Genomic DNA, 15,684 nt, shown 5'->3' with positions numbered 1-15,684 from the left:
AATTGCAAATATAATTCGGCTCAAACATTTCCACCCAACAATGCCCACAACATGACATCATCACAGCCCCCGTGGAAGTGGCCGATTCCGGACAAAGCAAACGAACGCAGCGAAAAAAAAAGGTGCCAAATAAACAAATGATCCAAAATAAGATCCAACGATCGATGGAATTGACAATCCGGGTGGACGAAGAGCAACAAAAAAAGGGGAAAACTTCAGGGCGAAACCGGGCATGCACAAATGGTACCATTCACACCGCATTAGCCGTATTGTTTCCGCCGTCGGAATGCACCAATTTCCCGCGGGCCACCGAGTCCTTTTACTTTCGGTGCTAAACACGGGGACAGCAAATTATACGGACCCGCACTTCGGAAACCGGTAATTTACTCCGTTGCGAGCGAAGAAACCCCCACCAAAGCTGCCGGTGGAGTTGGTTTGTTTCGAGTGCTTCTCTGGTTATTCTTTTTTGTTTGGCTTCAATCTCTCGCCCGTTATGTTGCATCGAGTCTCCTTGCGCTCCTTGCGATAGCCGTTGGACGATTGGGACGATAAATCATGGGATCGAAGATAAATTGGCAACGGGTCAAATTGAGCGAAAGGCACAAAACCACGCGGAGGCGACTGTTCGAAGAGTGTGTAGCTTCTGGAACGCAAACGCGCGCGTTGCGAAACGATGCGCACGATAATAATAATGTTTTGGTGCGATTGTCCGAAGCCGCCCAAATCTGCATCCTGGCCGGCAGCCACGGGATCCTGTGGGCTAGATCCTGTGGGCTAGATCCCGGTGAAAAAGAGCCAAATGGCTCACGGAACGGTGTAGAACAATTTGATAAAAGAGTAGGCCGTTTCTTTTTCGTGCTCTTCGTCTTCTTTCGATTGTTTTCGTGCTGCTTTTCGGTGAGCGGATCCAAGGAGCCCACGGCAGGAAGGAATTGTCTCTCGCAAGATTGTGCGATGTTTATGATGATACTTATTTGGGATTATTTTATTATTTATTAACGCGCATTAACGGGTTCGAGTGCACGGGGTTTTCCGCTGGCGCGTCATGGATGAATGTGAGGCGCCTAACACGTTGCTGGTTGGTGGTGAACGGCAATTTTAGGTCAATATATAGAAGAAGCAATTTATTTCATTTTGTGAGACGTTTTTTATTTCGTTCGTAGCAGTACAAATCGAAACATAATAAGTAAATTTGAATGCTGTATTAATAAAAACTGTGTTTTTAATACATTTTTTTTAAATTAACAACATCTCTCATGAATTTTGCAGGCTAAACTATTGGAAAACTCCCAGGCATGGCTAGGAGCTTCTACTTCATCAATCGCTGGTAAGTTACACAATGCTGTTAGAAAATTGAAACTCAAATATTCCAATCTGAATCACTCTCTAATCGATATTTACTGTATGACTTGTTTGTGGAAATCACTTCTAAAGTTGTGAACAGTTACTTCTCATTTCGGTGGTTCCCACTCGACTATGAAACACACATTTTGGTTGTAAAAATGTGCGGCTCAACTTGATAAAGTTCGCAATCCAATGAACCAAAAACTCATTGAAACGAATTACAAGGAGAAAGCCTCACCGGTACGGAACAGCGAATGTCCGTAGCTGCACTCCGTAATCCAAACATCATCAAATTTGGTCCCATCCCTCTCGCCCATGCCCAACCACCCACACCGGTGCAAGGGTTCGTTCAGTCTGCACCTCGCACAAAAATGATCAGAGGCCTTCCCTGGCCTTCGGAAGATGTACCGGTAGGCAACGTTAATCGCACCACTACCAAGACCAAACTAGCCAATGCCGCGCCGCGTCCTCGACCATGCTCCCACAGGTCCTGCACACGCTGCACCGCAGGTTCGTCCTTGCGTTCGTCCTTTCGCGCAAGGCCGAGGCTTTCAATGTATGCTTGAGCATGTATCGAGCACGAGTGTCTTTGTCTTTATGTGCATCTGCTGTGGCTGTGGCTGCGGACGCGCGCGCACAGGAATCGCGGCAGTGGATTTAATTAAAAAATCTATATTTTTGCAATTCCCCTCCACCCGCACTCCTCCCACGCCACCCAGCCCAACCCAACCCATGCCTTGGGTTGCCAGGCCGGTGGAAATAAAGTCGCGAAACGGTGCGGTTGGTACGGTCTTGTTGGATCCGCGAACCGTCCGCGGTTTTCTGTCCTCAGGACGATGGAAAGCGGCCGTGTTGCTGTGTACTTGTGTGTGTGTGTGTGTGTGTGTGTGTTTTTAGATTTTTTACCCAACAGCACTTTACAGCTACCCCTTTGTTACAGGCAAGGCCTCTTGTAGATATATTTCAAATAATTTTTGCTCTATTTTTATTTCCATTCCGTCGCCTCGTCGGCAGGGAAACTCGCCGATATTTTCCAACCAGCCCTCCCGCTAGGAAGGACGGGTGAAGTTCCTGCGGGTCAGCATTTTTTGCCCCCCGCCTGCTCGCTCCTGTCCGGGTGGGAAAAAGGACGAGCGGACGGTGCTTTCGTTTGCACCCAACCAAACGGGACGGTGGTACATACCGGTGGCGCACGGATGATAGATATCGAGCCGGCTGTCCCGAAGTAATCGATGTAAAGGAAACACGCCCGCGGTAAATGCTTCTTTTACGTCTGCGTTCGTTTGTGCACAAAAAAAAGAGGGCGAAAGGAAAACGCCCGCCCGTGATTGATCAGGCTGGCGGATGAACGCCAAAGGGTATCCTTTTTTTTTTGTTTTGAGTACGATATTGGTGAGCTTCCTGCCATCAGTTCGGTCGGTTTTAGTTTGCAAATCTTGAGAGGAAAAATGCCCATTTCCGAAAACCCGGCAAAAACGAAAATGTCGGCCGCATTTTCCAGCCAGCGCCTACTGCGCTCACGTTCGATCTCGTCCGCCAATCGAGGCTCATGTGGCGTGCCAACATGGCGATATGGGAAAGTCCTTTCCAAGGGCCCAAAAGGACCTCCAAAGCCGGACGCGTGCACGTGTTTTTTTTTTGCTCACGCCCCCGAGAGCACACCCTGTTTGACATCCTTCAATGAACACGGACAGCGCCGGTCCGAACTAATCTTCCTTTCGCCGCAAAAACCGACGTGCGACAACGTACAACCAGCTGCACGGAAACACCACCGTGGGCCCGCTTTGTACTTCCATTATGTGCATCCTTCCGGTACGTTGCATCTTAATTGCTACTTCCTTACGCACCGCCCGTTCGCAAGAACGCTCGCACCACCGTTTTGGTGCGTTTTTCGTCGGCACCACCACCGTCGACGCACAAAATCCCGGGCAAGGTTACATGACATGGCTGCACCATATGCACTGCCGGCTGGGACCGGGGATGAAACAGAAAAAAAAGGGAGGCAAACACCAAAGGACCGTGGCCCCAGCGTCACGGGGTAACACTCTCCGAAAACCCGTCGAACGGACACATTTCACTTACAGCCTGCCAACGAACGCCGTAACGGGCGTAGTAGGCCTTTCTTTTCCGATTGAAATGACGTAACGTGTAAATAGGGGATCCGGGTGTTTTTTTTTGCTGTTGTTGTTGTTACCCAGCTTCACTTTAAATCCCATCAACCCAGGCGTGGCTCGGTGGTGGTTCTGCCATGGCCAACCTCGATCATCCCGCGGCTCTGCTCGTCGTTGGTGGAAAAGAGATTTTTTGTTTCGTTACTGCTGCTCCTCGATGCACCCGAGACGCATCTGCGGGCGTGTGCGTAATCCCGAGATGAGAGCGAACAGCAGCATCAACAACAGCAGCAGCATTGACAGCACACAAAAAAAAATGCACGCCAGCATAGGGGAGCCTGGAGCCGGAAAATTGTAAAACCTTTTGCACATATTTGCATCTTTCAGTTTGCTGGTGTGTTTTTATTTTTGCTCCTTTTACTGCACCCCATCTGGGTGGGGGTGGGGGTGTGTTTTTCTGTGTCGTTTTGGTGGATGCCAACGACGTGCCACACGAAAAAAAAAACGCACCCGCTGTCGCTGGGAATAAAATGTCTCCCAACCGAAAGGCGTGCGTCTAGCGTACGGTTCGTTTAGTAAACTCTGTTTTAGAAGCTTTGCTCTTCTCACGAGCAGCGACACGGTGTCTTTTTTCTTGTCCTGGTTGTGTCCTTTTTCGTTTTCCACCAGGATGTCCAGTTTGTCGGTTCGTTGCGTCGTTTCAGAGACCTGTTTTTTTTCTTTTTGCTCAGTATGAGATCTTCATACAGGCTGTTCGTATCGATTGATTGGAATTTGTTTCTTGTGCGTGAAAAAAGAAATTCGCAACAATGTTGCACAAATAAACCCCATTGCGAATCGTGCAATTCCATCCACTTGTTAGTGGCACGAATTTGTTTTCGGCATAAATGTATCGTTAATTTCCCCTCACGAGATGAAACCAATTCCAGGGTGGTGTTTATGTTTCGTTGTTTGGTGTGAACAATTTCAATCAATTGCATTACTCAAAAACCATCCGTTTTCCACGGGCTGAACTGGGTGGGCATAAATGTGTGGAAATGTGTTTTGCTACAAAACCCACCCAACAAGTGGCTCGCATTGTGCCAACAATAGCAATAATTAATTGCGAAGGGGCCCTTTTTTCCAAACGGTGAAAACCTTCTCAATTGAGCGAGAGAGAAAAAAAAACATATAATACGGGCATTGGAATGAAACATTCGTTAAATAACACAACTTTTGCTTCTGACTTACGTATTATTTTTTGCATCTTTTTCTACAAATTCCATTTCCCTTTCGTTCCTTCTTTGTTCCGTACCATAAATTTCTACCAAAAAAAAACCACCTTCGCCCTACGGAGTGCAATAAAACAAAAAAAAATAATGCGCCAGTTCCATTGGGCAACAACAGAAAAACTCAAAACTCATTTACCATCTCGCGGGTGTAGATGATTTTCGATTTTTCCGCGACCCATTCGCGGAAACTCACGCCCCTCTTGCCAGCTTGCAGCGGAACTCAGCGCCGCCTCACCCAGCGCGACGGGTGTTTCTTTCGCTGGTTCTTAATTTTCGCCCTCCCGAACCCGAACGGGGGAACAATTAAAGTACGTACGACCGGTAGGAACTGGCAGGCGGCAAGCGACGGACGCCAAATTAATGCCTCGGGCAGTGTAAGCAACGGCCCAGAGACGCGGGCAGCCAACCAAGAGGGGGCAGGTTGAAATATTATAATAAAAAAAACGCCACCGAGGACTTGCAATAAATATTTGATTAATTAGAATTTTTTCTTCCACCCACGGAGTCGTCGGGGGGGTGGAGGAAAAAGGGAAAGGCGGAAAAGCATTCCTTTCGGGCATTTCCGTCATCCGCGCCCTCTTCGTGGTTCCATTTTTCATCCCTACGCTTATTACAATTACCCGTCCCGGTCCGAGGGGTTTTTCCCGCCTTCTTCTTGGCCATGAAATCTTTCACCACCGTGCCGCCATTTGCCGTTGATGCTTCGATTCAATTTTTAAATCCACCCGTGGAAAATCGAGACGATAGAGAGAGAGAGAGAGAGAGAGAGAGAGAGAGAGAGAGAAAGGAAAAGAATGAACGTGAGTGGGAAAATAAAATAAAATAAAACAAATCTCACTGCCGTCTCCGCGCGAGCTGCAAACCTGCAGGTTGAAGCCGTGCTACCGAAATGACCCAAAAGTTCACCACCACCACCACCACCACCATCATCATCAACAACAACGGTAGCAAAAACCGCCCCAAAACAAGACCGGGGGGGAAGAAAATAAAAATTAGGACAAACTCCCCCGCCGCGTCTAGTTCGCGCGCAGCCTTCGCAGCCCCACCGGCACCCGGAAGCTTTTCATGCAAAACAATATATAATATTACGTGCGCCGTGGGGGGAGGCGCGAGAGTGAACAAAAAAAATAGCAAAAAAGAAAAAAACGGCCACGCGCAAAAGCATCCCTCTTGAGCACGGAAGCGAAGGGGATGAAAAAATTACCTTCCTCGCTCTCCGATGCTCGCATTCCTGCGCCCATCCAAGTAGCCCCGTGCAATGCGATGCTGCGCTGATGATGATGATGATGACGGTGATGATGATGACGACGACGACGATGGTTGGCAACGTGGTGATGGCGCGGGTACATTGTATCGGTATCGCAATTCCGCGTAGCCCGGTTTCATTATGTTTAATTTATTGATTGAGTTTGTGCTCGGCTCATTTCGCGGGTGCCCTTTCCACCATTTGCACACATACATGGGCTTCACAGCTACAAACACAAAGCATATCTCGCCAAGATGGGGATGGGGTATTTATTATATTTTTATACATGCAGTTTTTTGCCCATGCCCATTGCTTCCTGCTCGCCATCTTGGATGGGTACTTTTTTCCGCTTCTTCTTCCGCTTGCTGTGATCAATTGCTGCCGTGATTAGGTGGCTGGAACTATTTTTGACCTTGGAACGGCTTGGCTCAGCATCGGTTGATTGTGCCGTATAAAGCATGACATTCGAAAGGATGCAACACGAGGCAAACAGCTTGTTGGGAGATTGCTTCCGAGCAGCCATATTACGCTTTACACTTATTTAAAGGCGTTGTAAAAACGCTGCCTTCCCGCGAACGATCGCCGTACGGCAATTGGAGCAGAATTATAGTGATTAGTTTTATTTCAATGCACAACCGATGCACAGCCAATGCAACCGGAACCCGGTGCATCTCGCCGCTCGGGGTTTGCCACGTCGCGCCGGTTGCGATAAATGAAATAAACATCCAATTTGGAATGCAAATGAGCTGGAAAATGATATAAATTAAATTTGCGAAGTGATTTATCCTACCCCCAACACGTTCGCTAACCCCCCCCCAGACCCAAGGTTGTGTTTGCATTTTGTCACTTCAGTGCAGACTTCCTGATGGAGCTGTGTCCCGTTCACTCCGATGCGTTAACTGCGTTCGGGTGGGGCTTAATTACGGTGACGTTTAATGACAAATTATCCGCCAGCATCGCAGCCGGTAAAAGTGGGCGCGAAAAATCAAACGTCCCACCGACAGCTGTGACGGTCGACGGTGATGGGACACCGATTTATTGACACAAATGTTACATTTATTGCACCGGTTGGATGTTTCCTTTTTTTTTGAGTGCAATTGCAACCACCTCACGCCTGACGATCGCAATCGATTCAGGATAACACGAGCTTCTTTTTGTCCGCAATGCAGCGTGTATAAGAAAATGCAACTCTCTTCCAAGGCAATAACACGCTTCCACTGAGGGCCTCCGACCGGAAGGCAAGGAAAATTCCACCCTTCCGTTCCCAGGCCATCCTCCTCGGTCGACCTCCTCGCGCGGTGATGTATATATATATTTGTAATATATTTTTCATCATTTTCCTTTTATGTAGCCCGCCGTTTCGTTTTTGCGGCTTTCTCGTTTGCTCGCGGTTCGAAATGATTTCTTGTAAACAAACCCCCGTCCATCCTCCAATGCATCCTCTCTAAATGAGGGGCGGGGGGGGGTTGCCACCCCAGGAGGGTGAGAGAAGGAACAGAACCGCCGTTGTCCTCGTCCTCGTCCTTGTCCTCGACGTCGTCTTCCCATGAGCTGCCATTGTCCGGGACCGGGCGGCGGCGCGTCGATTCCGTTTGTTTCACGTAAATAACACAAAGCCGCGTTCGCGCATACACACACGCACACATGCACACACTCACGGAACTCCGCGCGTCCCGTGTATATAAATTTTACACTTGTTCGCCTCCAAACCCGTTCAAAACGCCACCCCCTCAGCCTCGTATGCGACCGTTTTGGATTCTTCATTTATCTCTCTCTCTCTCTCTCTCTCTCTCCGCGTTTTTTTTCATAACTCGACTTTTTTCCCCGGCGTTGTGTTCGTTTCCTTTTCTTCCAGCCTCGCTTTTACAACCAGCCCTCCGCTTCCCAGCCCAGGGCCAACAATGACCAGCCCACGTGTTTATCTTTTTGTTCTCACTTACCTCATCCCTTCCACCCCCACCAAACGATGAAGGGGGTGGCAGGGGGGTGTCTGAGAGGAGGCTGGAGCTCCCAAGCGAGTGGGTAATATTTTTCATCCGAGCGCGAGTCCCGGCTCCAGCGTCTTCCTGCATTCGCGCGCCATAGACCGACGGTTATTTTTGGCCTTCTCAGTTTTCCACCCTCACCTAAACCACCCGCCCACCCACCCACCCACCCCCAGTGCGGCAACCTTTTTCTTGGCCCATGGTGGACTTTTTCCACGAGATTTTCCTCCTCCCGTCGAATCCGCATCTCGGTCTGTCCTCGCCGTGATCTCCCGCCGATTAGACTGCAGTTTGTGGGGGAGTGCAGCGGGACGGACAAGAAGAGGAAGGCAGGAAGGAGTAGACAGAGGGGGGGAGGGGGGTGGTGCCTTTTTTCACTTACACCATTTCGTTCACATTTTACACGCCTCGCTCTTTGTGCTCACTGTGTGTTGCCTAGGCTTTTCCGGCCCTGCCGTAAGTCAGCACCGTAAGTCTCGTGCCGTCTCGCTCTTTTATTTTTAATTTTTCTTTTGTCACTTTGTCTTCCTCCACTTCCGCGCCACCCACCTCCCGTTGCCTTTCGCACACCCCCTTTCGCTTGCCATAACGTTCGGAGTTTCTTTAACTTTGATGTAACACGCGGCAGAGTAATTATTTACATTCATTCCCCACACCCCCACACACACACCCACTGCGCTGACCCACTCGCCGGTCCTGTATCGCTTTCCCTTCCATCAATTGTCATTTCAAAATTACTTTCATCTCGTTTCACCGGTTCCACCCCACTCGATTGCGCCCGTCCTCGGTCCCCGGTGCTCGTGGTGCAGTTTTGTTGACTCGTCTGGGCTTCGTTGAGGCTCTGAAGATTGTTTCCTTCTGCTGGGGACCGTTTTGGTTCCCTTCAGCTCCTTCCGCCTCCACCTCACCTTGCCCAGCATCCCGTTAGTTGCATGCTCGCCGGTTAGCCGGCGTGTTTCTGTTATTTCTCGTATTGTTCAAGGTGTAACAAGACTTCGTAAGGGTATGTTCTGCATCGCCGAATGCATGTGCATGTGCATGTGTTTGGTGAACTTTTTCTCACTTTTCCGCGTCAGCTCTGCGGACCATTAACCCGCTAACCCTCACACAGCCGGACGGGGGGAGCGGTTCCGTCCGTCGTCGGGGAGGCATTTTTCATTTGTCGCGTGAGATAGAGAACGAGAGATAAGCGGTGTGTTCGGGGGGAAAGAAAAGCGGAAAACGAGAAGATTGTTGGAAAAAATGGCACCGATCTTCGGTTCGGCACCGTTGCCATTGCTTTGCCACGGCCGGGTTGGAAACATTGTGGCGCCGGCAGCACTCGCTGTCTCCACGGGAGGATGTCTCAATCGGGCCAACCTCGGCCATGCCTGCTGTGATTAACGGACCTGTCACGCACTTTGCAACCTATTTGCAGGCATTTTGTTCGTATGCGTGCACCATCGCAGTAGGCATCGCACGCACCCAAGAAGCAACCCCCTTAATAAGGGTGGTTTGGTGCCGCACGTACAAATAATTGGGCACCTTCACCGCGTTGAAAGAATGCCTAACGAAATTAGTCCGTATTCCTACTGGCCAATTTCTCTGGCGGGCCCTTCCAGAACTGACCAAAGACCCGCCAGAGATTGGTACTGTGACCCCGCAAGAGAAACCGGCACGGGCGGCATCCGTTTCATTTAAATTTTTCATTTTTCATTAATCAATTATTTACATTAAGCCTTGTGCATTTCTTTCGTCGTTCATCAGCCAATGGTCGCCCTTTGGCTGTCGCCGGAGACGAGCAAAGGGACGAAAATATTCATGATTTCTTCCGGTGCTGGTGGAAAAAAAATTAGAGGGATAAAACAAAAAAAAAACCATTCCTTCCATCTCCGTTTCCGCTAATCTGCCCGCCGTTCCTTGTCGCTTGATTTCTTGTTTCCTCTGCGAGGTTTTTTTCATCTACTTTCTAACTTTCTTTCTACCTTCTTACCGTTGCTCTATTTACATTCAGCGGGGTTCTGTTTTTTCTTCTTCTTCTTGTTCTTCCAAGTTTTACGTTTTATCTTTCGCACTTTCCATTATCGTGTCCAAGATTAACCTTTCTACGATTCCCCCAGCATCACTTCATCTGGCAATTTTTATTTCCCTTTTTCCATTGTTTCGACGCTTCAGCCTGTTCTATGTAATAACTATATGTACTTATTATTTAATACTCTTTTACACCACCAAAGTGCCGGTTTGACTCTCTCCCTCTCTCATCGGTGATGAGATTTATACTTTCTTTGCATACTATTTCTTCGTTTGTATGTGTGTGTGTGTTTAAGGAAGGATCTTTTGTTTTTTTTTGCTGTTTGCCAACTTTCCACATCCTTACCGTTGCTCCATTTTTACATTTACTTTTAATTAAATATTAATGAAAATTAAAATGAACCAAAGCGCACGGAAGGTGATGAATGCTCGGCTGCAACCGTCGACTGCTGCTGTCGGTGTCTGGAACTGCCAAGCTGGCAGCTCTCCGTCTGCAAGGAACCGGTCCACCACCGGCTGACCCACCTTCCACGCGTCAGGGGTGTAATTTTTCATTTTTATTTCAATTCCAACCAACTGCCGACAAACGACGCAGCCCTTGTTCCACGTTCGAAGTCCGCTTATGGGTGCCTCTTGAACTGAAGAAAAACTGGGAATGAATTGTTTAGCCCGACCGACCGACTGGCCGGGGAAAACCGTTCGACGACCTACAAGTAATTACCGACAATCGAATGCGCCGATTGATTCATTTGTCAAGTAATTAACTTTTTCCCAACAAATCGCCTGCCGAAAGCGCAGGAATCCCGCCGGTTGGATTGTTTCCAGCTTTCGTTCAGGCGTCTAGAAACAAACCGATCGGTGGGGATGTAATTAGCGCATAAGGATATGAACCTTTTAATTGATTTTCCAACCGTGTCCCGGATTTCGTCCCCAGAACCCGTGGCATATCATGTGGCATGAACATGGACACGCGATCGAAACATTTGCCACAATTAATGGCGGTGAATATTGTAGCAGGAAGCCACTTAGACTAGCTGCTGTACGGTCGTTGTAAAATGCATTATTTCTCCATGTCTTTTTTTTTCTTTCCTTCACATCGTAAAAGTCTTGTCACATTCCGGAATCGATTTCGGGGTCTATTTTTAAAACCGCTAAACCTTGTCGAACGCTCATCGATTGAGCCGACCGTAGCTAAAACCCGTCCCCCGCAATTGGCTAACAATCGAGAACCAATCGAGGGCTGTAGCTGCGGTTGATTCTGAAGAAAGGAGCAACAAAAAACCCTTTCGAAGCCCCTTCGAGCTTCGAGTCCCGCTAGGCATTCGAGAGCCATTGGCATGCGAATCGGTTGCTATCATGGCATTTAACATGGCCCCGTTTGTGGCGAAAATTCTCCATCGGGTTTCATCTCGACACAACAAATATTCGGCGTGCTCGCGGTAAACGAAACACCTGTCGCGGCCCATCGATTCAATGCCCAGCCCCATTGAGAGACGCTTGCTTCCTCCCTGATCGGTGAAGGTGAACCCCGGTCCAATAAAATACTTCACTCGCACCTTTTTCAGCGTTTCAAACGAAACCCCAACCCACCGGAGGGTGGAAATAAAATGCTGGAAAAACAATCCACCTGTTCGGGTGGGATTGTTTATTATCGAGAATGAATCACTCGATCAAAAGGGATGCGTTTTTTTTTCACTCCGTTCGGGCACGGTGTGTCATGGTTTTGGGCCGGGAAGGTTCCAATGTATTAAAAAGCGCACCCTCTCACACACTCTCAAATGGGGGGAGGGTGGGTGTAAATTTTCTTTTGATCGCCACACGATCGCCTTTGCTTCGAGCGTTCGAGCTGCTTTGATCATGTGCCCGCCCATGGAGTGGCACCGATGAAACGATCGATCGCCCGCCGATGATGATGATGCTGGTGGTCGTTGCCCGATTCCACCGACCGACCGGCCGGACGCGATCACGAGTGAAAGGAACCCGGGAGAGCCGGCACATTAAAATGGAACGGCATTCATGCCCAGGACGCTTGCGAACGCAACATATCGCGGCGATCGGCACGGCTTGAACAAATATCATAACGCTTGCCGTATCGGGCGCTTGGGGAGTTTTTGAATTTGTTTGCCTAAAATTTCAACATTTATCTCAAGTTGCCACCCACTCTGCGGCGGCCCTCGATTCTCCGCTTCCCTTTGAAGATGGGTGCGATTGTTTTGCGTACCGCTGGCCGCGGATTCTTTCGCACTCAGCAGCTGACCGCATGCTGGGCTTCTGATCACGGCCGAATGGAAGCCAGCGGTGAATGCTTTTATTTATTTTATTTTTATTAATACCTTCATTTAAATACGTGGCCCCTTTGGCTGGTCGGTGTATCTAAACCCCTTTCATTTTTGCCATTTGAGGGTTGAAAATCTGCTCGAAACGCACTACAGATCTAGTGCCGGATAAGTCAACATCGGTCAAGCGCGATGTGTGCGGATTACTTCCCTATTTCATCCACCGACTGCTCGCTCGCTCCCGCAATTCCCCCCCTCGTGTGGTGAAGAATGGAAAGGAATATATTTAACAAAAAAAAAAACCTCCCCCCACGGTACGGAAAAGGCAAGCGAGAGAGAGAAAGAGAGAGAAATAGGTAGCAAAAGGAGGCTCGGACGCGCGTGGGACGTGTGAGCGGGTGTGGAAAACAGGGGCGAGACAAAACACGGCGCGGATGATTATTATTTCGCTTTATTTATGATAGCAATAAGAGCAATAATAATAACAATAACGATCATATATTTGGCTTTATGCTTTTCCTTCCATTACTTCGCGCTCGTCGAGTGGCCGCGCGCGTTGAGAGTTTTGTTCGCGAGGCTTTTTGGGCGGTGGGGGGAGCGATTTTTCGCGAACGGTGAAATTCACGAGACGATGGTGGCCAGGAAAAGGGGGGGGGGGGGCCGGGTTGGTTTCGAAATTCATATATATATTTTTTTTTTATTTTCGCCATCCGTGAGATCCGTTGCCTCATCAGCCGCTGGAACCGCAAGCGGAGGAGGGCAATGTGCGATCTCGTTTCACTTACTCTTTCATTTATTAAGCAGTCGTTAACCTCGGCAAGAAACGAAATGGAGCCTCCTCGCTTGTCCAACTCGCCTCGTCGCGCCTCCCGTGTTGGCCAGCAGGAGGAGGGAAAGAATGTCCGAAAAAGAAAGAGAGGGAGAAAAAAAAAGAGCAACAACCATGAAACAACGAGATTATTATAAAAATACCATGCAAACATTCGGCGGCGATGGGCGAAGCAGAAAAAGAAAACGTAAACCGCACTAGCATCACAATCATCTGCTTCACTCCCTGCGTGGGGGAAGGGGGAGGATGGGGGTTTGTGAACCCCCCTCCCCTCCCACCCAAAGGCACTCCACGGCAGGGTAATGAGCATCGGGGTATATTTATTTCTATCTGTTAGAGATTACCGAAGCATTAACGATATAGCGCTTAATTGCAAACGCGCAAACAAATGCACAATCGGACGAGCCAGCTAGCGTAAGAAAGAGAGCAAAGGAGAGAGAGAAAACGAAAGAGAGAGAGAGAGAGAAAGCAGAGGAGGAGGCAGTAAAAACACTAAAAAGAACACACGCACCTCGTACAGCTTAAATGAAACGAAAAGGAGGCTCAATTTCATAAAACGAGACACACACAAATGGGGGCGCACGCGCGCGTACAGATAAACAGAAGGTAGCGCATTAAAATAAGATGATTTTTTGGGTGAGAGTGTGGGCGGAGGGAGGGGGGTTGGGGTAGCCCGGTGGGAGGGAGAGGGTGGGCTCGTTATGATAAAACCCGCCCCGTAATGATTGTGCACCATGGGTTTTGTGTTTTAGGCAGCGGTGGTGGCAGGTGGCGTAAATGAACGAGTAAAAAGCTTTTACCTCCCACCCGGGCAGGCTTGCCTCCTCCCCCCCCCCGCAATACCTCCCATCCGGTTTTGGGTCACCGATCTCGCCGCCCCACCCTCGCAAACCACACCGTTGCAGAGTCAAGTGTGTTGAGGATCAAAAGGATTGAAGCAGAAGAATTTGTCTAGCGAGCTTGAGTGTCCTTGCAAGAGGAGCTCCCCTTTTTGTTCCTTTTTGAGGATGCAATCGGTTCGATTAGTCTGCGTGTGTTTGTGTGTAACTGCTTTCAACGTAAAAGCGCAATTAAACCACCCAAACCCCAGTGAAAACCTCCCCGATCAACAAACGATCGGTTACGTGACCGAAAGGCATGATCGTGCACACGCGTGCATGAAAAAGAAACCCATCTCCACTGATAACCGGCCGATGTTGTGCAGGCAAAGCCGTACAAACGAAAGAAGAAAAAAAAAAGAAAAAGCAACAAGCGAGCAACTATAAATAACAACTATTTGCAATTAATTTGCAACACGTGATCTATTTGACGCCGTACCTGTGCTCCAGCAACAGCAACCGAGCTGCGAACGTGGGGGACGCGATAAGCGTCGTCATGATGGCCGTGGTGCAATGATTAGCGGTTTGAGCGCTGATTTCCGTCCCTTCGTGAGGCGAGGAGATAGGCAGCAGAGTGAGACGAGAGTTAGGCCCCTTGGCGGAGGCTGCCGGATGTGACGCAACGCGATCACCGCCGGGAAAGGGAGAGCTTTTGAGCGATCGTCAAAGGGTTGTGATCGTGTTGGTTTTGAGGCGGTTGGAAGGCGGTTAAAATGTAATGAAATTTAAATATCGTTTAACCAGTCCGACGCCCAGTTGCTTAAACAATCCCTTTTCATGCATCCTTTTCCCCTTCTAGTGGCAAATGAATGGGAAGGGCGAAATATCATTTACCGTAACACCCTGTGCGGTTGGATCATCATCTTCATTGCCATCGAATATTTATTACATTGTTCGTTACAAACAACAACACAACGAAAAAGCCAACCCCCTTTTTTTGCCTAGCAGCCCATGCCGGCGGCGTAAGGTAGGGCGAGAGATCGAGTGATCGTAACACACTTTGTTGCTTCTCTTTTTTTCTTCTTCCTTCTGTTTACTGCCGGGTTTTTTTTTTCGCCATTTTCATACGCGCGATCGTAGGGGAATGGTTTGTTCGCCATCGGCATATAAAGAAGCTGCCCTTGCCGAAGGGTTGGCTGGGTGATTGGTGGGCAGAAATGGGGGGTGAGAAATACCTCCCCTCCTCTCTTCCTTCCAACCAGCCCCATCTCCACCCACCCACCCTTCGTTAATCAACCAACTGAGCGGCTCTTCCTCGTGACATCAGGAACGACGGGGTGCAGGTGATTAGTTTTGCCGGGAGTGTGTGTGTGTGTGTGTGTGTGTGTGTGAGTGCGTTTTCTACTTTTTTCCTCATCACTTTTCCACCGACACCTTGGGTTTCCCCTTCTAGATGAATGTTCATTTAACGATAATTACTATATTGTTTATTATATGTAATTTGGTGCACGACAGAGATAGGGCGCCCGATCGGCAGGGAGCGATAGGAAATAGACAAATAGCCGGCGCACATACATACGCGCACACATACGTCGGTCGTTGATCAAACATGACACATTTGGCCCTGCCAACAAACGTGCACACACCCACAAAAAAAGCACAAAAGTGAGCCCCATAAAGATAGGAATAAAACACAAGCGGCTTTGCTGCTGCCGCCCCAAAAGCGAGTAAAACTCGTAAATGTTTAGCCGCTCCATTGCCCCCCCCTCGGTGCCACCCTTCCTGGGGGGACGG

General features: G+C 48.9%; 1 protein-coding gene across 1 annotated transcript in view; it reads left to right on the top strand.

The window, feature by feature from the left end:
- LOC128724805 (protein bric-a-brac 1-like) overlaps positions 1-15,684 on the top strand; it is a 115,603-nt gene that overhangs the window by 89,328 nt on the left and 10,591 nt on the right. The window contains exon 2 of the mRNA XM_053818526.1: positions 1,270-1,327. Within this exon, the coding sequence (XP_053674501.1) occupies positions 1,270-1,327 (58 nt within the window). The remainder of the gene's footprint in view (positions 1-1,269; positions 1,328-15,684) is intronic.

The sequence above is a fragment of the Anopheles nili genome, chromosome 3 (genome assembly GCF_943737925.1).
Source record: "Anopheles nili chromosome 3, idAnoNiliSN_F5_01, whole genome shotgun sequence".
NCBI lineage: Eukaryota > Metazoa > Arthropoda > Insecta > Diptera > Culicidae > Anopheles > Anopheles nili.
The sequence above is the reverse complement of the archived record's forward strand: the minus strand, read 5'-3'. Positions and strand labels throughout refer to the sequence as shown.